Source organism: Copadichromis virginalis, linkage group LG14 (genome assembly GCF_057382275.1).
Source record: "Copadichromis virginalis isolate Kocher_CV1m ecotype Utaka linkage group LG14, C_Virginalis_male_GT1.1, whole genome shotgun sequence".
NCBI classification, from domain to species: Eukaryota; Metazoa; Chordata; class Actinopteri; order Cichliformes; family Cichlidae; genus Copadichromis; species Copadichromis virginalis.
This window is the reverse complement of record NC_140631.1, coordinates 27,040,693-27,065,493: the sequence shown is the minus strand read 5'-3', so window position 1 is coordinate 27,065,493 and position 24,801 is coordinate 27,040,693. Positions and strand designations below refer to the sequence as shown.

The 24,801-nt window shown below is 42.3% G+C and overlaps 2 protein-coding genes and 1 long non-coding RNA gene across 10 annotated transcripts; 1 reads left to right on the top strand and 2 right to left on the bottom strand.

Annotated features, from left to right (window-relative positions):
* Positions 1–412: 412 nt before the first annotated feature.
* On the bottom strand, positions 413–11,632 carry lg14h19orf47 (linkage group 14 C19orf47 homolog). Of its 2 annotated transcripts, none has more exons than XM_085430225.1 (8): positions 11,565–11,632; positions 10,500–10,587; positions 10,288–10,402; positions 9,998–10,079; positions 4,410–4,535; positions 4,135–4,284; positions 2,675–2,748; positions 413–2,594 (listed from the first exon to the last, which is right to left on the bottom strand). In XM_085430225.1, the coding sequence occupies exons 1-8, from the start codon at positions 11,581–11,583 to the stop codon at positions 2,067–2,069; spliced, it is 1,182 nt and encodes a 393-aa protein (XP_085286351.1). In that variant the 5' UTR covers positions 11,584–11,632; the 3' UTR covers positions 413–2,066. The 2 variants fall into 2 exon arrangements, with proteins under 2 accessions (XP_085286351.1, XP_085286352.1); XM_085430226.1 differs by having other exon boundaries at positions 4,210–4,284.
* Positions 11,633–16,310: 4,678 nt separating this feature from the next.
* Positions 16,311–23,967, bottom strand: fosb (FosB proto-oncogene, AP-1 transcription factor subunit). Of its 7 annotated transcripts, none has more exons than XM_085430223.1 (6): positions 23,674–23,967; positions 23,132–23,319; positions 20,591–20,974; positions 20,117–20,224; positions 19,354–19,701; positions 16,311–19,193 (listed from the first exon to the last, which is right to left on the bottom strand). In XM_085430223.1, the coding sequence occupies exons 1-6, from the start codon at positions 23,735–23,737 to the stop codon at positions 19,128–19,130; spliced, it is 1,158 nt and encodes a 385-aa protein (XP_085286349.1). In that variant the 5' UTR covers positions 23,738–23,967; the 3' UTR covers positions 16,311–19,127. The 7 variants fall into 7 exon arrangements, with proteins under 7 accessions (XP_085286349.1, XP_085286350.1, XP_085286344.1 ...); XM_085430224.1 differs by having other exon boundaries at positions 16,311–18,258; XM_085430218.1 differs by having other exon boundaries at positions 16,311–19,701.
* On the top strand, positions 20,974–23,600 carry LOC146694110 (uncharacterized). The gene is made up of 2 exons (XR_014914859.1): positions 20,974–21,025; positions 23,113–23,600. It is a non-coding gene; the product is annotated as an uncharacterized LOC146694110 (long non-coding RNA).
* Positions 23,968–24,801: the final 834 nt, after the last annotated feature.

The following is a 24,801-nucleotide window of genomic DNA, read 5'->3' as shown; positions in this document are numbered from 1 at the left end:
CTGCTGAAGTTCAAGCTGAGCATCAGAATGAGGAAAAAAGGTCTGACAACAACAACCACGCCACATTCAACTGACTTTGAACGTGGCGTTGTTGCTATCAGAAGTCAGAGGAAAATAGCCAGGCTACTTTTTAGACCAGGAAACATTTCCTAGTCTAAGGAGTTGTAATTTTTGCTGCGACATTCCGACGGTAGAGTGAGAATTTCGATCCTTCCTGCCAGGTATCGATGGTTCAGGCTGCTGCCGGTGTAATGGTGTGGGGGATATTTGTTTTGGCACATTTTGGTCCCCTTAGTACCAACTGAGCATAATTTAATGCTGCAACCTACTTGAGTATTCTAGCTGACCATGTCCATCCCTTTATAACCACAGTGCACCATCTTCTGATGGCTGCTTGTCACATACTGACGGCTCCAGTTAAAGGCAATTTTATTTCAAACATTTTTAACAAGACACGGTGTGCAGTATCCTCCCTGTATCAGTGTCTAAAACATTCATCTGTGTTTTTTCCACAGTGTCACAGCAGATCACACTTTCATTGGCTGCCTGTAAATCTTTACAAGTGGTTAGAAGTTATTTGATTGATAGTCTAAACTACCAGAACGAACAACAATGAAGTAAATAAAAATCAGGAGAGAAAATTGCTGCTAAAGATTTAAAATGAAGAAGTCTAATATTTATCTTGCTCTAATTTTAAATGTTATATGCTCAACTTCACCATTTTTAATATGTAAAATATGTATGTATGGATCAGTGGAAACATCATCGGTTTCCCAAACAGACCAGCAGCTGGCTAATCAGCTTATATTCAGTGAAGTTGAACCCTTTTCTTGCTGTATGTCCTTTTGAGGAGCGGATGCTTACTTTGATGAAAACACCTTCAATAACTGAGACCACATCCTCGGAAACGATGAGCGAAGTGAGATGAGGATGTATGAACTGGTGCTGCGGTAGATCCCCATGTACTAACGAGAAGTGAACGAACAAAACACGGTGTGTTTTCCAGATATTAATTCTTTAAACACAGGGAAAAAAATCCTAAGCATTTTAAAATATTTACAATGTAACGAAGATCTGGCATGAAGTCTGACAGACAAAAACTGTACATCAGGAGTAATGAGCAACACTGGTTTGAGTGGACTACATCGAGCTGGGCCCGATGGCATCGCTGAATTCCTTTTGTAAGGATACGTCATGATACAAGAACGTCCACATAGAAAAATATGTGTGTGTGAAGTCTAACAAATCTATACATTGCATAAAAACAACAGAAATATTCTAGTGAGTCGGCTTTCAAGTAGGTGGTTATAGAAAACGTTCAGTACTACGATAGAAAAGGTGCCTTTAGTTCGAAGGTGTCAACTTCTACTCCACAAAGCACAGAAGAGGAGGAGGAGGTGCATTGCTTTCCAAAGATTCAAGTGTTCATCGAGGTTGTTCTGTTTAATAGTTTGAATTTTTTCCTTTCCCCTCTCACAAGTTCGGGGTCTGAGTTCAGAAGCTTGTTATCGACACTTTTCATACTTTGAAAAGGAGGTAATTCTTAGGTGAAGGTTAGAAGATTAACTTTAACTTATCATCTCCTTACTAGTCTGACTGCTGTCCTGTGTATTCAACTTAAAAATAAAAAAAATAATAAAACAAAACAAAAATCTGTACATTTTACATGTTCAGGCAAATATCAATAAAACACTTACATAATTATTCTTGGAGAAACAACATTATCTACAGCCTCACTATTCATTCAGGGGCATTCAGGGAGTGTAGACAGCAGCAGCATCCTCGTATGGGGTGTGGTGGGGGTAGCGTATGTCAAGCTCATGCTTTAAGCTAACAAATGCAGACCATAAATCCTTAAATAATAGGTTTGGACACTAAACGGTAAACATTTTTCCAATGGCAGCAAGAATAATGAGTTTAATGTAAATGATAATCTTTGTCATTTATCCAAACACAAAAACAAAACAAAAAATATTGCAGCAAGATAAATCCTAAAAGTTGGCAATACAAACTTTAAAAAGAGTGTAAAGAAATAGTATTTTTTGGGTGGTGGTGGGGTGAGTGCGTTAGGTTCTCTTACTGCCCAGTCTCTTGAAAACACTGATAGCTTTAACGTCCATCTGGGCCCCAGCGGACTCTCCTCCCATTCCAGCTCCTCCGGTGCTGCTGCTCACCTTGGAGCTTGCTACAGTCGTCCTCTCCTGGGCTCGGGATCTGGTGCTGGTCACTCTGTTGTCCTGTGTGTCAGCGGGTGTCTGCGACACACTGGTGTTTGAGTGTGTTGCGGGGGGCTTGCCCAGTCTCTGAAGAACACTAAGCTTAGCAGGGGGGAGACCATTCGGGGAAGGTGAGGAGGAGGTGGGTGTATCAGAGGGAGGTAGTTTGAATTTGCCGCCGAGGCGCCGCAGGGTGATGGGGGGCGCTTTTATCGCAGACTCTTTCTTCTGGAGAGAAGGAGGTTTCTTGAGGACGCCAGCATACTGGAGGACAGAGCCTTCTCCATCGCTGTCGTCCTCGTTTTCACCTGCGTTTCCAGCTCTCTGCTCGTCTGCAGCTTCTTCCCCTCTGTCGAGGCGGCTGAACACGCCGGTCGGCTGCAAAAATATGAGCGCTATGAGCTCAGAACTCATCTTTAAGATGCAGAACGCTGTTAATGTACATCGACAGGTCTCACCTTGTTACCGCCTGTTGTCGTATCCGCCTTCGATTCAGCTCCGAGTCTCGCAAACACAGACGTGCGTTTCAAACCTTCATGAAGAGAAGAGCAAATAAGCAAAATAAATATTTTTTTCCAACAAAACTAATCAGCAAAAAAGTAAAGAAGCTCTGCAACATACAGATTACAGTGGAAGAGAGAAGGTGAAGAAATATTTGTCAGTACCACCGCTCTGTAGTTGTTCTTTAAAGTCTGTTAGTTTACCTTTGCTCTGTTATTCTGCCATGAATTTGTATTGAGCGTTGTTATAGTCGGTGTATGACTTATTCGATTGTGCAAAATGTAGCCTATGTGCTTCTGAATGTTTACACAAAATATTAAAAATTACATGTTGGAAATTTTGACAGTATTCTCCATACATGTAATATGTTGAGAATTTTTGCTTTTATTTTGAAAACTCTAACTAAAGTCACACTGATTAGACTGAAACAAACATTTGATTTGTTTTTTTCTTGCCTACAACAATGTAAATGTAAATTTTAACAGTATCTGTATCTGCCTAGAAAAATATTTTGATCAACTCCTGTTGTTTTAAGTCAGCTAAAAAAAAACCTCTTTTACTTTAATTGCTAACATGACAAACCAGTTAAAGCTGGGATAGGCAGTAGACACTGGCAAACATCCCAAGTTAACTTAAGTGGTGTGAAAGGAAACAATAGACTTCTTCTGTTTTCAGACTCTGAAGCCTTTCTTTGAAAGGGCGTTCCTGTTGGCTGTGTGGCCATATCGCTTCAGGTGGTGGAAAGCTTGATTCAGTGGTGGTAAATCCCACAGGAAGCATTTGCAACAACTGTAAACGCCGCAAAGTAACTGAACCAGACAAAAAAGCTGCCTCAAAAAAGGCATTGAAACGTGTGCCAACACTGACCTGGTCTTGTCACAGAAAGGAGTTACACCCAATTGCTAATAATTACTCTATCTGGAGTACACCATTCTTCTAAGCTGCAAACTTGATTTTCCGGTGAGTTCAATGGGCTGCGGTGGTTTGTTAGATTGTGTCGGTACATTTATCATGAAAGCATGATTTTCACTGCAGCTTTTACAGGTATAAAAGTGACATTTCCTTCATAAATTTAGAGAAAATGTCTTGAAGCTGAATGACTGATCTGTAACACAATCCAAATGCAAGCTCATGCCAGGGAGGAAAAATCAGAAGAGCAAAAAGAAGTAAAATTTGGTTAATGTGAGACAAACGGGGGGAAAAAAAGAAGTGTGAGGGGGAATTTTATTGGCAGAATGAGCAGGATTAGTAAAAACAAGGGCAAACGGTGAGGGTCAAACAGACTCTGATCATCAGCACCTGATCAATAGTTGTAATTTTTAGGAGGGAGACTCATTAGAGCTTCAGGTTTGATTAGTTGTTGTGAGTAACGCGTTAGTTAGGCGAGCTGTTGGTGAGGCCACCTCATCAGGCCTACCTTTCTTGGCCTGCTGGGCCAGGATTCGGCGTGTGCGAGGAGTGGTGCCCTTGGGCATGTTGATGATGTACTTGCCTTCCATCTCAGCTGTTACGCGGCGACGCTTCACTACAGGCAGACCGTTCCCCTCGTCAGCTGGTTGGCGTATAACTGACAACAAATTGTGGAGCACATAAGGAACAAACATGAGTAAAAAGAGGGCTTTCCTGGCTTCAGGGAAACAGGAAACAGGGGACGGATGGGGTGAAACACAAACATACGTTTATTTAATCTACCTGCTTTGTTACTCTTGTTTGCTTGCGTGTTGGACACTGTGACGGAGAGGCGGTTGTCAGGCCGGCGGGCTGGCGTGGCTGGTGGAGAGTCATGGCTCAAAGCATTGGCTATCATGCGTGTCGCAGCTGAGGAACAAAATAAAAGATTGTTACAATCTTACTTCTTAAGTCTATACGCTTTATTTTGTACCAAAGAGGTGAAAGACGGATGGGATTCACACTTTCACAAAACAAGAGTAACCAGAAAAATGTTCAGAGGGAGATGAATACTAATTTAAGAAAATCTTAATAAATGAGGCGCCGCGTATGGATGCCCTGGTGCTTCAGTGCGTTAGTTCTGTTTTGTTTTTGTGCATAACTTCTGTGTCTGGGCACTCCTCTGGATATTCTTACACCAGAGAAGAGCTTCTTAACTACAGGACTACAACACCTGTGGATTTACTTCCAATATTTGTCGCATCTGCGGCAGATTTACTGCAGACTCTGATCAGGAAAGTGAGACGCTGAAAGAGAGGAAAGCGAGCCGGCGCACTCGTGCGTCTGAGGAGACGTGGACTGCGAACTGCTCTTCCTGGGATCTTCCTTTCCAATGTACGCTCACTCAGCAATATGATAGACGAGCTGGCCCTGATGAGAAGCATGAACAGAGACTTTGCCTCCTCCTGTGTCTTATGTTTTACGGAGTCGTGGCTCTGCGAGGACATCCCGGACTGCGCGCTCAAGCTGGAGGGCTTTCATCTGCTGCGCGCGGACCGGCAGGCCTCTCTCTCTGGTAAGACCAAAGGTGGAGGTGTCTGCTTCTACATTAATAGTGGCTGGTGCACAGATGTGACAGTGATTGCTCAGCACTGCTCTTCCTCTCTGGAATACCTTTTTATTCACTGCAAACCGTTTTATTCTCCGCGGGAGTTTGCTTCATTCATCCTGGCCGCTGTTTACATCCCGCCAGATGCAGATGTGCAGGCAGCTCAGTGCGCACTCGCGGAGCAGATACTGCACATGGAGCGGACATTCCCGGACTCTCTCATCATTGCTCTTGGGGACTTTAACAAAGCCAATCTGAGCCATGAGCTTCCCAAATACAAGCAGTATATTAAATGCCCGACCAGAGAGGAGAGGACATTAGACCACTGTTACAGCACGATCAGCGGGGCCTATCGTGCGGTGCCCCGCGCTTCACTCAGACTTTCTGACCACGTCATGATCCACCTAATCCCCGCGTACAGACAGAGGCTGAAGCTCTCCAAACCTGTCGTGAGGACAAAAAAAAACTGTGGAGCAACGAGGCTGTGGAGGAGCTTCGCACGTGTTTGGAGTCTACAGACTGGGACACAATGAAGGCTGCTTCTAACAGCTTGGATGAGTTTACGGACACTGTCACCTCCTATATCCACTTCTGTGAGGACAGCATTGTGCCATCACGCACCAGGGTGAGTTATAACAATGACAAACCCTGGTTTACTCCTAAACTCAAAAAGCTGTGGCTGGAAAAGAGAAAGGCGTTCAGAAGCGGAGACAGGGACTGCTACAGAGAGGCCAAGTACAGGTTCACTAAAGAAGTGGACATTGCTAAACATCAGCACTCTGAGAAGATGCAGCAGCAGATCTCAGAGAATGACTCGGCCTCTGTGTGGAAAGGTTTTAGGAATATCACCAACTACAAGCCTAAAACCCCCCACTCCACTGATGACTTGCTCTTAGCCAACACCCTCAACGACTTTTACTGCCGTTTTGACGAGCCATCAGGCAGCCTTCACACCTCCAACGGCCCCAACAATAGAGACACTTTGGACACTCATTCCCCCACCTCTCCCCCCTCCATAGAGCCATCACCACCTTCAAACTGTTCACCTGCAACACCCCCCTCCTCACTCCACACAAAAGAGGATTTCACACCACCTCCTCCGACCACAACTCTTCATATTCATGAAGCAGGTGTGAGGAAGCAGTTTAAGAGTAAATGTTCGGAAAGCTCCTGGCCCAGACGGTGTGTCTCCTGCCACCCTCAGACACTGTGCAAACGAGCTGGCCCCAGTGTTTTCTGGCATTTTCAACTCCTCACTGCAGGCATGCCATGTGCCTGCCTGCTTCAAGTCCTCTACCATAATCCCTGTCCCCAAGAAACCTAGGATCACTGGACTAAATGACTACAGACCCGTGGCTCTGACATCTGTGGTCATGAAGTCTTTTGAGCGCCTGGTTCTCTCCCATCTCAAGACCCTCACGGCCCCCCTCCTGGACCCCCTGCAGTTTGCATACAGAGCCAACAGGTCTGTAGACGACGCCATCAACATGGCCCTACACTTCATCCTGCAGCATCTGGACTCCCCAGGAACCTACGCCAGGATCCTGTTTGTGGACTTCAGCTCTGCCTTCAACACCATCCTTCCAGACCATCTCCGAGGCAAGCTTTCCCAGATGAATGTGCCTGATCCCATCTGCCGGTGGATCACTGACTTCCTGACGGACAGGAAGCAGCACGTGAGGCTGGGAAAGAATGTCTCGGACTCCCGGACCATCAGCACCGGCTCCCCTCAGGGCTGTGTTCTTTCTCCTCTGCTCTTCTCCCTGTATACTAACTGCTGCACCTCCACCCACCAGTCTGTCAAGCTAATCAAGTTTGCAGATGACACCACCGTTATTGGACTCATCTCGGACGGGGATGAGTCTGCCTACAGGAGGGAGGTTGAACGTCTGGTGTCCTGGTGCAGCCACAACAACCTGGTGCTGAATGCCCAGAAGACAGTGGAGATTATTGTGGACTTCAGGAAGCACACAGCCCCACTCCCCCCCATCATCCTGACTGACACCCCCATCACCTCTGTGGACTCATTCCGCTTCCTGGGTACCACCATCACCCAGGACCTGAAGTGGGAGCCCACCATCACCTCCGTCATCAAGAAAGCCCAGCAGAGGATGTACTTCCTGAGGCAGCTGAAGAAATTCAACCTGCCAACACGGAAGATGATGCAATTCTACACTGCAATCATCGAGTCCATCCTCACCTCCTCCATCACCGTGTGGTACGCTGGAGCCACTATCAGGGACAAACAGAGACTGCAGCGTGTTGTGCGCTCTGCTGAGAAGGTGATTGGCTGCAGACTCCCATCTCTGCAGGACCTGTACACCTCCAGGACACTGGGGCGTGCAGCTCGGATCACAGCTGACCCTTCTCACCCTGGACACAGTCTGTTTGACCTGCTCCCCTCAGGCAGGAGGCTCCGGTCCATTCGCACCAGAACCTCTCGCCATAAGAACAGTTTCTTCCCCTCTGCTGTTGGACTCATGAACAATAACCGTATGACTGTCCCCACCACTAACACATGACCCTACGCTGTGTTCACAGCATCATTCCATGTTTGGCACTGAACACCACCTGCACTCATGTATATACCTATCTACTTACCTATAAGAATAATTCTTATTCTTATTTTTTTATTTATTTATTTATTTTTCATGTCTGTTTAAGCGTAATTTATGACAGTATGTTTGCACTGAAGCACCGCAGCAATTTCCTAATGTTGTAAACCTGCTCAACATTTGGCAATAAAACCCTTTCTGATTCTGGAAGAATTAAGGAAAAGAAAAGACTTTTGGCCCTGGACCGAAAGCTAAAGTTAAAGCAACCCTAAGATAAGGTTATTTTGGGGACTTTTTGGGCCAGTAAAAGTCTGCTCTCCTCTCTTGGTGAATCCAAAAATAACATGTTGAACACTACAAAGCCATTTTTGGCTGTTCCCTTTTTCACAAGGGGTCGCTGCAGCAGGCAGCTCCACATGTTTGATTTGGCAGTGTTTTTAAACTGGTTGCCATTCTGAAGCAACCCCAAAGGAATGTGCGTCTCCTCCTGAGGTCGAACTCCGGATCTTTCACTCGTTAGGTCATCTTTTCCTTAACGTAAACAGCTTCAACCGCCTGATTACATTTGCTTCTTCAGTTCTGAATCATGGCAGGTGAAATGATTACGCACATAGATGTGTGCGTAATTCCCGCTGACATACCACATTACAGTGGAATAGATGATTCATAATGCCTCTGGCCTGGCTCATTAATGGGTCAAACAGCTGGGTCACTGTCTGACCTCCGTAGTGACTTGAGTGATTTCGATACAACCAGAACTTACTGCTGGAAAATTTTGCTCACCGCTGAACAAATGTCGGCCATTTAACTCCAGTTAGAACAAAAACTCAAAGAAAATCTGAACACTTCTAATAAAGTCTATGAAGGTTCTCAGTCATCCAAATCAAATCAAATCAAATCACTTTTTATTGTCACATCACATGTGCAGGCACACTGGCACAGCACATGCGAGTGAAATTCTTGTGTGCGAGCCCCACAAGCAACAGAGATGTGCAAACACAACAACACAAACGAGCAAAATACAAGAATGGCCAACCTGAAACTAATAAATATATGTACAATATATAATAGTGTATGCATTTCTGGATGTGTATACTAAATATTTTCCTACGTGTGTGTGTGTGTGTGTGTGTGTGTGTGTGTGTGTGTGTGTGTGGTCATCGTAGTCAAAGGAGCTTGCAAAGAAAAGCGTCTGGACTTCTTTAAGTTACTTGAAGACGTTTCACCTCTCATCCGAGAAGCTTCTTCAGTTCTAAGGTCAAATGGTGGAGAGTCCCAGATATAAACCTAGTGGGAGTAACCCCCCACAGAGGGACAAAAGGACCTCCTGATGATCCTCTAATCGCCTGAGCCAAGGTGTGAAACTGGTTGTGGGTCCCAATCAGCCAGAGTTTCGGGTGAGCTCATTGTGAAACCTGGCCCCACCTTATCATGCGAATTCCTGAGGTCAGATGGCCCAGGATGTGAGTGGGCGTTAAGGCGTCTGGGGAGAGATCTCAAAACTGGATTATAGATGTTGGTGTCGTAAACCCCCGCCTCTGTTCAAAGATGGTCGCTCACAGTGGACATAGATGGCTTCTTTCACTCCTCTTTCAAACCATCTGTCCTCTCTGTTCAAAATGTGAACATTGGCATCCTCGAAAGAGTGACCCTTGTCCTTAAGATGCAGATGGACTGCTGAGTCTTGTCCTGTGGAGGTGGCTCTTCTGTGTTGTGCCATGCGCTTGTGAAGTGGCTGTTTGGTCTCTCCAATGTAGAGGTCTGGGCATTCCTCGCTGCACTGTACAGCATACACCACATTGTTAAGTCTGTGTTTAGGCGTTTTGTCTTTCGGGTGAACCAGTTTTTGTCTGAGCGTGTTGCTGGGTCTGAAATGCACTGGGATGTCATGCTTGGAGAAAACTCTCCTGAGTTTCTCTGATACACCGGCTACATAGGGGATGACAATGTTGTTGTGTCTGTCCTTCTTATCCTCCCTCGCTGGTGTCTGGTCTTCTTTTCTGTGCCTCTTTGCTGACTTTATGAATGCCCAATTAGGATAGCCGCATGTTTTGAGTGCTTCCATTATCCTTTCCCATCATTTGACCTTAGAACTGAAGAAGCTTCTCGGATGAGAGGTGAAACATCTTCAAGCAACTTAAAGAAGTCCAGACGCTTTTCTTTGAAGCTCTTTTGACTTCTAATAAAGGCTCATACTTTACAAAATAAATTAACATGTCATTACTTACGGGTGTTGGCAGTTCTTCTGAGCTCAGCTTGAACACTGGTCTGTCCTGATGAGATGGCCTCAGTTGCCATTTTGCACATGTCCTTAGAAAACAGAGCAGGAAAACAAAGTGTTGAGTGAAATCTGCACCTAATGCTGTAATTTTAAAATAAACCCTAGCGCTAGCATATAGGCGTGGCTATTTTAAATCAGTACACGATTATATTGTCTGTAGACTTCTGGACAAACACAATTGTTAACAGTGAATAATTTTCAGCTTTTCATAACATTAAAAGATCAAGTCTGGCTCACCTGCCTGTAGACCTGCTTGGCATGTTTAAGAATGGCAATGATGTCCCCAATTACAGTAATGCCGAGGTCCATCATGATGTCTTTACTGAGGTCCATTAACATGTTCTTCTGAATTCTGCCGAGGATTAAACAATCAGGACAAACAATGAGAGCATTAATAAAGTGCACATGATCACAGCATGAATGTGTTCACGAGGCCAAAATGTCTTTACCTGTTGTCTACGAAGGAAACAGCATATGTGACAGCCAGACCAGCTGGGATCCCTGCATCCTTAAAAAACTGAATCCACTCTGAGGTGGCTTAAAAGAAAAATGGAAAGGTTGAAACATTAACCACCAAACAACTTAAGCAGAATCAAACACGGGTCTTTATAAATAAACAATGCCACAACTACAGTTGCAAGTAATGAGTTCTTTACTTGTTGATTTTTTAAAGTCTACAGTGTCACTGCTCCAGTTTTCTTTTGTTAAGAACAGAAAAATTGGGAACCAAAAGACAACAGCAATAACCAAAACTCCTGGCCAAGTTGCCCACGAATTCCACAGGCTGTGATCACACTAAGTGTAATGTGGGACTGTTCAAAGTAATACTATAGTGTAACAAGACGCCAGCGGGAGACATAAACCATCAGAGACAGCAGCATACTGATGTCTAATACATGCTGACCGTGACCAGCTGGAGGTTATTTATAACCCCACATTTGAACAGTCCTGTGGCTGCAGGAGCAGATAAACTGTGAAGGAAGCACAACAGCTGCCACAACAATGGCTATACCCGACGTGAAACTCGGCCACGCGGAGACACGGACGGCGAATAAACTGGCATAGCACTTAGAAGCAAATCAGAGATAGACTATTTAAAAATCATTTAGTTTTAACAGATTGAGGACAAAGCGGAGTGGTAGATGACCCGGAGCTGGTAGGCTAACGTTAGCATTAGCGGCGAGACAAGTTGGACGATTCAGAGGTTAAACTGGCCATTAATCTAGGACACAGTTCCCCCTTACGATTGTTTTCCCACTAAAGATTAAATCACACATTTCAGAGAGCGACACAAAACTCGGTAACACGGTTGTTTGTCCTAGCACTCTGTGTTAGCATTGTGTGAGCGGCTCCAGTAGCCGCGAATAAAAGCTGTTCCGCGGGGATCGCTGTGAACCCAAACGCTCGTAAACATTAAAGACGAGGTGCCAGTGTTAATATCTGACGAAGTACTGCTGAAATAATTTAAATCAACCATTTGTTAACACCGGCTAGCCGGGCCTTTGTGCTCTCACCTGTTGTCACGGACGCCATGTTCACGACTGTGTGGTGACGTCAACCGCATGCAGAAAGGTCCCCAACTTCCGGCGGATCCGGAAACATTTCGGTCGGAAAGTTTTCAGTCTGGGACGCTAGAGAGCGACGAAGACCGGAAAATCACACAAATCACTGCCAACATCAGGTGATGTTTGCTTTAATTATTTATAGGAAAATCAAAAATGCATGAATTAAGAAAAATAATCAAACCTAGAGTTTTACTTGAGCATGCTACATGACATTGCTGTTTTTATGTTGCATTGCTGTGAAAAAGTATGTTCCCCCTTCCTGAGTTATTTTTTATTTGTATATTTTCTGACTTACATATTTTAGATCATCAAACAAATTCTAACATTAGCCAAAGACGTAAATGGTTGTCTTTCTCTCTGTTAGCCTGTGTCATTCCCCATAAACCACATTTCTGGAAAGCTGAGTCAGCCACACCCAGCCAGGATTTCTTCCAGACTGGTTGAATCAAGAAATCACTTAAAAGAATCTTTTTCACTGTCTGACAAAGTGAAGAAGGATAAATGATCTCAGAAAGCAACACGTCATGCCACACTCAAAAAAGCCTCAAGAACGTCTTTGACATCTATCTGTCTGGAAAAAGTTACCAAGTGGTGAAACTTCACAGAACTGCCCAGCCTACTAAAACCACTGCATGAGTGCATCAACACATCCAGGTGATCACAAAAGACCCAGAATAACATCTAAAGTACTGCAGGCATCACTTGAATCAGTTAATGTCAGAGTTCATGATTCAACAATGAGAAAGAGACTGGGTAATAAAAGGGCATCCATGGGAGAGTTATAGGGAGAAAACCACTGCTGAATAAGGCTCATTGCGTCTTTGACAAAAAATATCTGGATGATCTCCAAGACTTTTGGCAAAATATTTTGTAGCGTGATGAGACAAAGGGAGAATTACTTGGAAGGTTTGAGTCCCATTACATATAGATATACATACTTAGGTTATTTAGCAAAACACCAGCAAATCCACCTCTGAATGGCTCAAAAATAATGAAATGAAGGTTTTGGAATAGCCTTGTCAAAGTCTGGGCTTAAATCCTATTGAGAAGCTTTTGCATGACCTTGAACAAGGCTGTGTATGCTTGAAAACCCTCAATTTTGGCTGATTTAAAACACTTCTCCAAAGAAGGGTGAGACAAAACTCCTCCACAGTGATGTGAATGATTCATTGCAGTTATCACAAATGCTCCATTGCAGTTCTTGCTGTCGAGGGGTGGCACAACACAATAAAGGTTTAGGGTGTAGTTATTTTTTCACACAGGTTCAGGTAGGTTTGAATAGTTTTTCCATTGATGAATTTAATAATTTAGTCATAAATAATGTAAACTGCATTTTGTATTTAACTGGGTTACTTTTTTTTCTTTTTTTGAATGATGTGAAAAAAAAACACACATCATTGTTTGAACTGCTCCAGGCCACTGCTGATTGTTCATATGCAATAATGACACTCATATAACCTAACCTTTGCTGATTGGTTTGGATAAGTCCATGCCTTTCTACAGCCTCACAGTGGAGCCCAGTTTTGATGTCCATTCAGGTAACCAAAACCTGATTCTTTGTTCAGTGAATGACTATAAATGACAGCCAGTGACCGTCACTTTAAGTTTGAGGGCTGTCGCTATTTGAATTTTACTACTTACGTACGTTTGAAAATAAGCATTTTTTTTTTTTAGCAGATATGGAGCAACAGGCCTCACCTGCAGCAGCAGAAGCAAAAATACATCCGGAGTGAAGTCTCTGACCACTTGATGGAGATAAGTATTCACTTTCTGTTTATCAGTGCTTTGTCTTCATCCTTCTAATTTCAAAAATGAAACATGAAGTGCCCTCACCCAAACAAAAAAATAATTAAAAAAAGCCAAAAGGCACTATAAAGCTCTGCACAGCTCAGATAAGTAACATAGACATTTTACACACAGTTAATATACAGATTAATGAAAAACATTAATAAATAAGCATTTTTATAAGTCTTTTTTTATAATCAATTTATTATACTCTTACAAGTCACTGGGTATGAGGAAAACCACAAGTTAAAAGTCGTGGGGTTGTTTTAAATTCTGATTTGAGCTTTAAACCTCACATTAATTCCATCAGTAAGACATCTCAGGAATACATCCAAGATAAAACCCTTCCTGATATACTCTGACTCTAAAAACCTTGTTCTTGTATTCATGTCCAGTGGAACTGCTGTGCTCTTTTTTTCTGGACATCCCAAAAAGATTATCCAAAACTCTCCTGCAACATTATTAACTAAAGGAAAAAAAATAACTGGGAGCAGATCAGTCCAGTTTTAGCAGAGCTACACTGGCTTCCAGTATCTCACAGCACATCTCATTGACTTTTGACTGACTCTTACATATATGTATATAAAATCCTAAATGATCTTGGACCTTCTTATATGTCTGAAAGTTGGCTACTCTGTCCCTACTCACTCTTCAACCCTTTAATCCCAAATTGCTGGCAATTTAATCCTCCTCACAGAGAAGAACCCCTTTGAACCTCAATATGTGAGACTGGGATGTACAAATAAACTGAATTTTGAGACTTGCCAGTGACCCTTTTGCATATTGCATTTCATAAATACATTGTACTCTTCTATCTGCATATTTCTGTAAATTACAGGAATTTAAACACAGAGTAAACCAAGCGTTACAACATGTTATTTCATTAATGTAAGCAAAATGTTATCTGGTTGGAGCTTGTTAAATGTAAGGATTTTTTGTGACAGTAGACATCAGATTGGTTTAACATAACAAGATAGTACAGCATATAATACTTAATGTCCAAAGAACTGTGATGGATATTTTTTTATTAATATTATTATTATTATTATTATTTTTACATTTTGTGGAATGTATGAAAATAATCATCAGGATAAAATATAAAGAAAAGAAACTGCAGTTCAGAAAAATGATAGATACATGCACTTTTCAGGTTCTTGCTCAACTTCTGCAGTCTCGACTCAAGTAAATCTTTTAAGGAGCTCAAAAAGAGCAAAACAAGTGTAAAAAAACACAAGAGAAGTGCACCTCAAGATATGTTATTTATGCAATTCTTCATAAACTGGAAAAATGTAAGGCATTTAGCCAAACCATCATTAAAGGAGACAGCTCACCCAGCTCTCATAGTCTAGAAAATGAGGGAAAAAAAAAACATAATGTAAACTTTTTTTTTAAGATGGCAAAGCCAGAGGTGGAATAACGGACACAGGAGCTCACAGAGCAGAGACCGCAAAAGTGACACGGAAAATATGTCATACACTTTTGTACTCTTCCAAGATTTAAAAAAAAAATGAAAATAAGGCTGTAAAAATAAGTAAACATTACATTTTTGTGACGTACAGAATAAATTAGGGTGATGTAAATGGACTACAAAATAGACCAGTTGATAATTTGATATCAGAGCACCTTCATGAGCACATTATGTAATAATCCATGTATCTTTAATTACATCTTTCATAGAATTTCTTCATGCCCTTCACTTCTGTACCCATATTTATTATGTATTCCAAAACTGTAACTTTCACTCACAGAAAATAGTATGAGGGTTTATTTAAAAAACAAGAAAAGATGTTGATAAAAGCAGTGGCTTTCTATAACTTTAATCTTTATGTATCATCAATATATAAATAAAAAATTATAGATTTTTTGATACATTCTCTGTGACGTTTGTCTCACACTAGATGTTATTTTAAACAATAAGGATAACGTTTAATACTGTAAGAAAACGTGTTAATTAAAGCAATACATCATCACACTTGACATATAGTAGCAGTCAGTTTGATCACTGTGTAATTTGCTACATTATGTTCATCCAAGAGGATAATAATATTGCATTTCATAACAGATGATATGAAACTGGAGCTCATATGGGAATTGTGGAAAAATAGAAATACATAGAAACATTCACCTCATCATAGAAAAATAAGAAAACTCTTTTTTGTTTTCAGTTAATGCTAACATAGCCATCGCACAGCTGGATATTTCTTCTCGTCCTTTTGTGTCACCTTTTCCAATTTACGAGCAACCCATTTGTTATTGTAACCTCACAATTATCAAAGGAAAAATAAAAACGATTTCAATTAAATCCAAAGCAAACAAATTTCATTAAAGAATGAGTCTAATATGTTGTGTGATGATCAGAGATGTAAGTGTGGAATGCAGGTACAGTACAAGGGCCCTCTGAGATCTATTTTTCCACACTTGGAGATGGAACAGGCAGTTGATATTAAACTATTACTGAGTATTCAGAGCTTCAGCTGCATCGAATTCACTGTTATCAGCTTTCGTTCAGAATACAAAATTCTGATGAGACAACCAGCGTTTTCATTTGTCTGGACCTTCGGTGACTTTTCCACCGCTCAACGGTCTCATCATTGTAGTCTAGTATAAGTAGCACCACAAAAATCTATATACATGAGAACTATTGAATATGTTTTATGCTCATTCTGACACCAGAACATATTCTCATCACATTTGCATTTGGATAGAGATCAAAAAGGCATCTCCAACATCTGTACAAACACAGTCCTTATACAACATTTAAAAAACAAAACAAAAAAAACATGAGGTCTGCCCATTTTCTGACCACCCAGAGCCACTATTTAGCAAAGATTTATACCATTAAACCAGCAATTTCTTTTCTTTTTGGAATAAACATGTTTATTAGTTGAAAAATAAAGCTTCTCATCCAGCAATAACAACAATTGATTTTTGGTTGTTTTTTTTTTTTAATCTCAGACAGGCAACATGTATTGTCGAGTATACCAGTGGATCAGCTTTAACATGATGACGCCCATCAATCAAGGCTGCAGTTATGCTTCAAACACTTTTTATCGGAAATGCGAACGCCACTGAGTGGCATGTTTACACTGGGTGTGAAATACTTTGGCCTTACAAATCAAACAGTTTAATCATCACGTTTTCATCTGAACACTTACACTTTTAATATGCGCATTGACATTCAATCACTTTTTTCCCCCTCGTTTTCTGCTAAGGAGCAAGTGGCGTTAAGGTGTCAGTAGCTTTGGGACAGACCTCACAGAGGAAAACACAAACAAAACAAAGGCATTACCACAACCTTCTAACATCATTGTCATTATAAACATACATTTAATGTAACTCGGATAGTGCTTTATATCGTTTATAAAACATAAATACACATTGACAGAGGCAGTGACATCGTGCTTCATGTTAAGGGACAGGGCAGTACTTTATAATATATATATATGTTTGTTCATTTAGAAAAATATTGATTTTACTATTTTATCTTCTTCTTCATTGACAAAAATATCCCATTTAGATCTACAGACATTCATACATCATGGTATATATACTTTTATATATATACATGTTACCTTTAACTATGTAGATGGGTATGGACTTAAATTTTTTTTCCTCGTAGTGCACAGCATGCCTCCAAAGTTGCCAAATGAAAAAAAATACAATAAGATAATGAAACAATAAGTATGCAGATATAATAGGAACATTTGTGAAGAAATCTCCCACTTAAAATGACAAAACATACAAAAATAATAATAAACGCTAACAGTACAGGAGAAAGCGGAGGTCAATGCAAAACAATTAAACACACAAACAAATATAAACATTAAAATATATAACGGTTCTTACTCAAACATACAGGGAAAAAAAAATTACAAATTCACAGGCAAAGGAAAGGACGCTTTACTCCAAAACAACAGCCCACACGTTCTCCCCTTTCGTTTCCAGGTCTTGCTTTTGTGCTCACTGGCCCCGTCAACCTCAATAAAGAAAGAAATAAACGGGCCAGGTGCCTCAGAGTGGACGCACTCACAATAAACGCACCTCCGCCTCATCCCCGTTAGAGAACAGAGGAGGTACAGAGACCACTGAGCCCAATTTTTAGAGGTTGTCTGAATCACTATCCCCAAAAAAGAAAAAAAAAAGAAAAAAGAAAAAGTCTCTCCTCTAAATAAAGGCATCGGTTCACATCTGAATGAGTGTGAGCAAAACTCTGAGCTGGTGCGCTGCAGCAAACATCTTCAGTTGCTGAAAGCGATGGCGTGAATATACGCATGTCGGCCCAGGGCGATGAGGCTCTGTGGTATGGAGGTGTTTTTACTGAGGTCACCCTTCCACACAGTTGGCAAGAGAAGATTTTTTTTCTGTGTGTTTTATTTGTTTTTTTATTCTTTTTTTCTGTTGCTGTTTTGTTTTGTTTCCTTTTTTTAAAACTTTTGGTCACAAAAATCCGTCGTTAAAATGAAAGCCATCCTCTATCCGGACTCCCTCAGAGCCTTTCCTGCTTGCTTCCTTAATTCCTTAAGTCTCTCTATATCCTCACAACTGGTGTGTCTAATCTTCATTGTGTGAACAACATGAAAAATGGCTCAGCAGAAGACAGTGGCATCCATCTTGCATTTTTTTTTTTTTGCATGTGTTTGTTCATCAATTATGCGTCTGTGTGCGTGTTCAGAGTATTTAGCTGCTGTTCACTGTAAGGATTTGAGCAACGTGCTCCAAGAAAAGACTCTTCCGTTTGGTTGGGCTTGCGTCCATGTCCTTGTATGACAGGGTTCAAAGGGGGGCATGTTAGTTGAGCCGGCTTTCACTCAAGGTCCCAAGGGCTGGAGGGTGTCTTCGGGCTCTCGGGGGTCGAAGACTTCAGAGAGAAGGAGAAAGAGACAGAAGAGGAGAAAACAGAGATGGGTAGAGATGGGTCGCACAGCAGGTAGGCAGATGTCAGAAGATTTTTTTTTTTTGTGGTTTTTTTGTTAAAAAAAAAGAAAAAGAAAAAACGAGAGAAGGAAAAAGCACAAGATTTAGTGGCGGGCTGTGACACTCAGATCCTTAACTTGCCAAGTCCAAACAGCAAATGAAGAAGCAGAGGGAAGTCGAGCAGATGAACAGTTAGAGGTGAGCGAGAGATCAGCAGCCTGTCTCCCACGAGAAGAAAACCTGAACAGAGCGTCCTTCGTCCCTATTTCAGATTTGCACAAATACATTCAGCGAGAGGAAGAAAAGCATGGAAAAGGATGGGAGCACTGGAAGAGGGGCAACCGACAGAGGGAACAAGTTAGGGGCGCTTGTGCTTGTCGGAGTGATCGTGTTGTTTCTTACTCAGTCAGAGTACAAGCTTAAGAGAATTCACTGTGAATTAATCTGTTAAGCCACAGAACTTAAGATTGGCAACTTGGACTCAGTTTTCGTAACCCAGTTTTATTCACCCATAATGTCCAGTTGCGAGTGTAATAGAAAACTAAAATATAGTGAATGTTAAAGGTTAGACCTAATGTGCAACTATTTGTATGGCTCTTAATTAGGATACATTTCAGAATGTGTAAACTCATAATCCAATCAGATGTAAACCATTGGTTGTTTTTGTTGTTATTTTTTTTCTCAATCGGTGAGGCTGATCGGTACTGTGCGTGTACTTCAGCCTCTACTTCCAGCGAGAATAATGTGCGTGTGTGTTAACATGTGTATGCGTGTGTCTGTCGGTCAGTCAGAGCGCCAGCAGAGAAGGCGAGTTCAGAGAATCGGACGACTGCTCGCTACTGCTGTTCCGCTGGTTGGCACTGACCCCGCAGGCTCCCTCTGGGTAGGTGAACACAAATGAAGATGTGTATGAGGTGTTGTAGCTGCCAATGGCCGCATCGTCATGGTTAACACCACCACCACCACTGTCGTTGACCATAAGGCATGGCCCACCAGGTGCTGGCTCGCTTGAGCCATAAAAAGAACTAGAGAACTCTACCTCCTGCATTATTCCAGGCTGAGGCTGCTGCTGGACTTGCTGCTGCTGTTGAACCGGAGGCTGGGACTGTGTGGAGGCAGGATGGGCTGTGTAGGCAGGAGGCAGATAGAAAGAGTCTTCCTTCACAGTCAAGCCCACAATGGAGACAGGCGGTTGTAAGGCCTGGGGAGGCAGCTGGGACTGCACTGGAGGCAGCTGTGCTGAGCCCTGCTGAGGCTGGTCCTGGTATGGGATCTTACAGTTTGCCTGGTGAGCCACCAGCACAAACTCCAAGCGCTCTTTCTCCTTCTGTAGCTCTGAGATCTCTGCCTCCAGTTCTGCCTTTGCTTCCTCCAGTACGTCTGTCTCCTGTGGGTTGGTACAGAGGATGAAAGAAAAAATGGGGGAGAAGGAGACGGGAACAAGGCAAAGGTGGGTGAAATGGGAAGAAGATGTGCAGTAGATAGAAGAAAGGAGTGTTAGGTATGCCAATCTTCTTTGTGTTTATTCCAGTAGAAATACCTCCCTGCTTCCCCTACAGCCGTATATGCAAGGTGGCTTATAGAAGAGTATGTTAATTAGGCCTTAACTACCAAAAGTACAATAGTCTCTTTTGAGGACTGTAATTGTCTTCGCTGCAGCTAAACACCCATTACCATAATCCTCTCTCTTGTACACACATGCAAGCATTTATTACCCCACCACACGATGCTATGGGAGGTAACATAAAATATGCAATTATCATCATCATTCGCTCTGAAAGCAAGAACAGGGCCAGGCTCACCGACTGCAGTCTGTCTGTAAGTTCTCGTCTGCGATTTCGGCATTTGGCAGCAGCCAGCTTGTTCCTCTCTCGACGAACACGTCTCTTTTCTTCTTCCTCGGGTGTTAGCTAAGATAAGGAAGAATACAGATTAGCTTAAAAAAAAAACACTGGCTATTTTAATTGACTAATTTAGCTTAAAAACACCAAATAAAGCTACATTTAATCACAGCTGACAGATAAAAGTTGCTTGTGCCTGAACAGTGAACTAGCCTTCTGCTGTTTAGTAGGTTTGTGCAAATGAGAAAATACCAAAGCAAACACCAAATACACCAATTAATTACCCACCCACCCATTAGTGTTAGCACACACCACTGCTTAACATTACAGACACAGCGTTATTACCTTTACTGGCTTCCTTGTAAACAATATACCTGCAGTGCATGTATAACATGCGAGGGTCAACAGACAAACCATTCAAGCACGCAAACTTACTAACACACCAACATCTCCATCTTCACTCACAGACTCTTCTCGTGTACGCCGAGTTCGGGCTCTGGACTGACGGACAGGGCCAGCTGCTGGCCCTGGAGTGTCTGAACTCGGTGGGGTGAATCCAGATCCCGAGGAATAACTCGGGCCTGGCATGTCAAACGGATCAACCAGTGAAGCTGGTTGGGTCATGGTCGTGGTCCCGGTGGAGCCACTCTGTCCAGAAGCCTGGGATGAGATGAGGGTTGGCTGTACCATCCACTGCAGGTCCTGACTGGTGGTGATGGCAGTGACGGTTGGCACGAATGAACCGGGCATCTCACCTCCACCACTTGTCCCTGGCCCGCTGCCCACAATGCTCAAGCCAGCACTTGCTGACACACACTCCTGAGGAGGAGATGTCGACAATTAAGTTTTATGGACCAGAGCTCAGATCAGGTAGAGCAGCAAAAAAATACAGACAGATACAGAAAAACCAGAAAAAAAAGCTGGGATCTGTGCATCAGTCCGATCACTGTAGCAAACCGGATACATTTAGTACAAACATGCACTGAAATTCTCATCAGCTGCAATAAAGATCTGCTTTAAAGTGTAAAATGATTTAAATTCAGATTTCACCTAAAACTATTTGTATCTGTTTGCTATTCTCATCTGACTGTAGATAAACTACAACAAGGTGTGAAAAACCCTCTGCTCCGAATGTGGCTGAATGTATAAAACAACAGCTGAAGAGATACTAGTATTTATCATATACTAGGAAAGTCATGCTAGGCTGCCACAAACAGAAAGAAGAATATTAACATTAATAATTTAATATGCCTGGACCCATTATGTTAACAATTACATAAAGAAAGGTTTAGGCTACCTGACGTGATACAGTTTTAAGACTCCTTAGTGATCAGACATTTTACGCCAGGGGTATCAAACTCATTTCACATTGTGGGCCACATGCAGCCCACAGACATTTAATCATACATTAAACCCCTGAAATATTTTAATATAAGAAAAACAAGTGCAGTTTTAGATGATATGACTCAGTTTTTCTAGATGATAGAGAAATTCCACTTGGGGCTTAAATTGTAAGAAATAAATCTGTAAAATTAAGGAAGAAGTTCTGTTAGCTCATTGCGCAGACTGTCCTGCAATTATAAAGCTGGAAATGTTTGTTAGTTGACAGACAGAATGTCCTCTTTTTATTTATTTATTTTTTCTATTGTAAACTTACTTTATAAATCATGCATTTCTATAGTAGACAGTGAAAAAACAGGAACATTCTGCCATTTAGCTGTTTATCTGTTACTACTTTGGTGAAGTATAAATAGCCGTGGGAGAAGTACAAAAGCCATAAAACCTATGAAAAAAAAATACAGCAGAAAATCTAAAATTTATGCACTCCTTCACATTTTCCAAAGCTGTCAAGTGGGCCAGATTAAAAACTTTTGTGGCCACTTCTGGCACTTGGGTCTTCTGTTTTACACCCCTGTTGTAGGCCTATATTACCTAGACCCAGTTTCTGACTTGTTTCCATTTCTTGATATTCATTTAACCACCTTTTCCGTGGGATTTACCAAAGAGTGGAGAAATGCTATTTGTTGTAAAGGTAGGAGCCAAAACGTGTTAAGGTAGCAGCCTTGGATTTCTCATTATATAGAGAATTTGAATTAAAAGGGTGTTCAAGGATGTTTTGTTTAACTTTAAGCAAAAAAACAACAACAAAAAAACTTGAAATTTACGACTGTAGGTGTTTTTATTGTTAAAATAAAAAAGACGGGCTATTAAGTTTTCCTCTGCGCCCATGTCTAAAAATAGTCGTGGAAAGCTCAAATCTGTCGCTGGTATTTTATATTTCATACTCGGGGGAGTATCGCCGTTCATTAATATTCATTTGAAAGCGCGTTCAGACGTTTGGACCGACGGCTCTGAGAGCGACCGCCTCCACCAATCGTTTTTCTCTAAACGGCGTCTCTCCCGCCTCCTTCCTCCTCCTCCCTCACACCCCCGGTGTTCCCCTTGGCAACGCGACGTAGCACTCCAAAATAGAACGGGCATTTACGTCACGGCGAGAGGAGAGCGGAGCGAGTGGAAGGAGAGAAGCGGGGCAAAGGGGCGGGGCTGCGGCACTTACGTCGGAGAGTTCCAGAGCGCTGTCAACCGCGCTGAGCACGTTGTCAACGCCGCCACCGGGGCTACAGTCAACACACAGACGTTGAATTTACATCCAGTCATCCCGGTCATTTAAGTTCTGACTGCAGAAAGACCGGATACACCAAATGTGCTGACTTGGTGTAGTCGGTCTTCTGTTAGCGGTGACAGAGCCCACTGCTTCATAAGCCATAAATACGTTTATATTCTGTATATTTATACAACTGACACACCATGCAGAGTGTGTTTAAGCAAAAGCACATATCATAATTAAATGACAGGTTCATACCCAGTGATCGCGTGTCAGTCATATTGCATTTTTAAACGAATAAACAATCTGAGGTAAAAACGCTCTCCGACTTTTGTTTTCATTACATTTCCAGTCTGCTGACTGGAACTTACCTGTGGAGCACTGGTGGTCGGCGGGCTCCCGAAGGAGTCCACGGAGGAAAGGTACTGGGACTCTATAGATGGAGACGAGCTTCCACGGGAACCGCTGTCTGGGTCGCCGGGAAATCCTTGGTACATCTCCCCGGGGGGGCCGAAAGAGAACGCGACACCTGCAGGTACCGGAGAGAGAGCGATGTCACCTGCAGCGGCAGGGCAGCGGCACACACGAGAAGATTACTAAAGGAGGAGAGGTACTGTAATGAGAGAATGACTGATGTTAAACTCGGTGCACTTAACACAAGCCAGCTGGCGCTTGCTTTAAATTAGGCTGTTCTCTCATAAATGATGGCAGGCGGTTAATAAGTGGCCTGCAGCAGCGTGTTTTATGCGTTTAAACCGGTGTCAGCAGGGAAAACTGTCTTTAAGCATCTCCTATGAAGCCGTCTGAAGCGAACAGATGCTCCCGACCTACTTTAAAATAGTGCGCTTTCAAAAAGAGACTTTTGCTCTCAAACCGTTTGCGCTCACAGCCACAAAAAGTAAGCGTTTCTTACCTATGTAAGTCTTCTTGTTATTCCCCGGTGAAACGCTCTTGGTCTCTTTCCAAAAAAGTTGCATGAAGACTCTTAATCCAGTTCCCCGCTTTTAGACGGGGGAGGAAGGTTTACCAGTTCAATCTGCGAAGAAGTCCTCCCCGGTTCAGTGGTAAATCCTCTCAGTGCTCTCCGTTATCCGACCTTATCAAACGTGCAAATATACATCCATAAAGTCCGCTCACGGAACGCCGGAGGACGCTTGCTATATTATGGTGCACAGTAGCAGATCTTGTCTTATGAATGAAGCCCAGAGTAGAAGCAAGACATTTCAACGGTCTAGTCCCGCCTCGGAGTTCCGCTGACGTACATGACCATATTTGTGCCTGATGTTGTGTTTGGTATCCTTGGTGACGTTGAGGGATTCCCTCTGCCACTGAAATGGACCAGAATCTCACCTCGTCGACGGATAATAATAGACTTTTTTCTTTTTTTTTTTTGGTCATATCACGGGCATGAGATATTTCTCACCGTCTGACAATTTCTGAGAGGAAATTTTAAGAAGCTCGGGGGTGATAAATATGGAAAGTATCTATTTAGGACTCTGTTTGCGTGTGTTTTGATTGGGACATTTATTTAGTCATAGCAATACATAATATTCCTATAATGTGAAGGTTTGTTACGTTGAAATCAGTGGCACATTTACCCAATTGTAATTGTTATTAGTCTGCTATATATCGGATAAACCTATAATATATATTCTGTAGATATTGTAACTGGGATAGATAAGTAACCTTTATTTATTTATTTCATTTATTTTCTTTATTTACAATATAATACGTAACCTGGAAAACACCAGAAGAAAAACAATGGATTAAGTTATGCAATACGCAGCTCAGGACGGAATCCCGTCAACATGCGAGGGAAATCCTGCTGAAAAGTTTCTCAGGACACGCCCTCGGGAGTCCTCTGTGCTTGTGAGCCTAATGTTTTAATGAAAGGAAAGCCTCCTTTTCTTCTGTGCCTGAACACTCCTTAAACCCGAGGGCAGGTACGACGCCAAGCGAGGTTTTACGACTTTTAAAAATGTATACACCTAATCTGTTATGGATTTGAGTGTGGGCAGGACAGTCAGAGAGCACTCAGAGA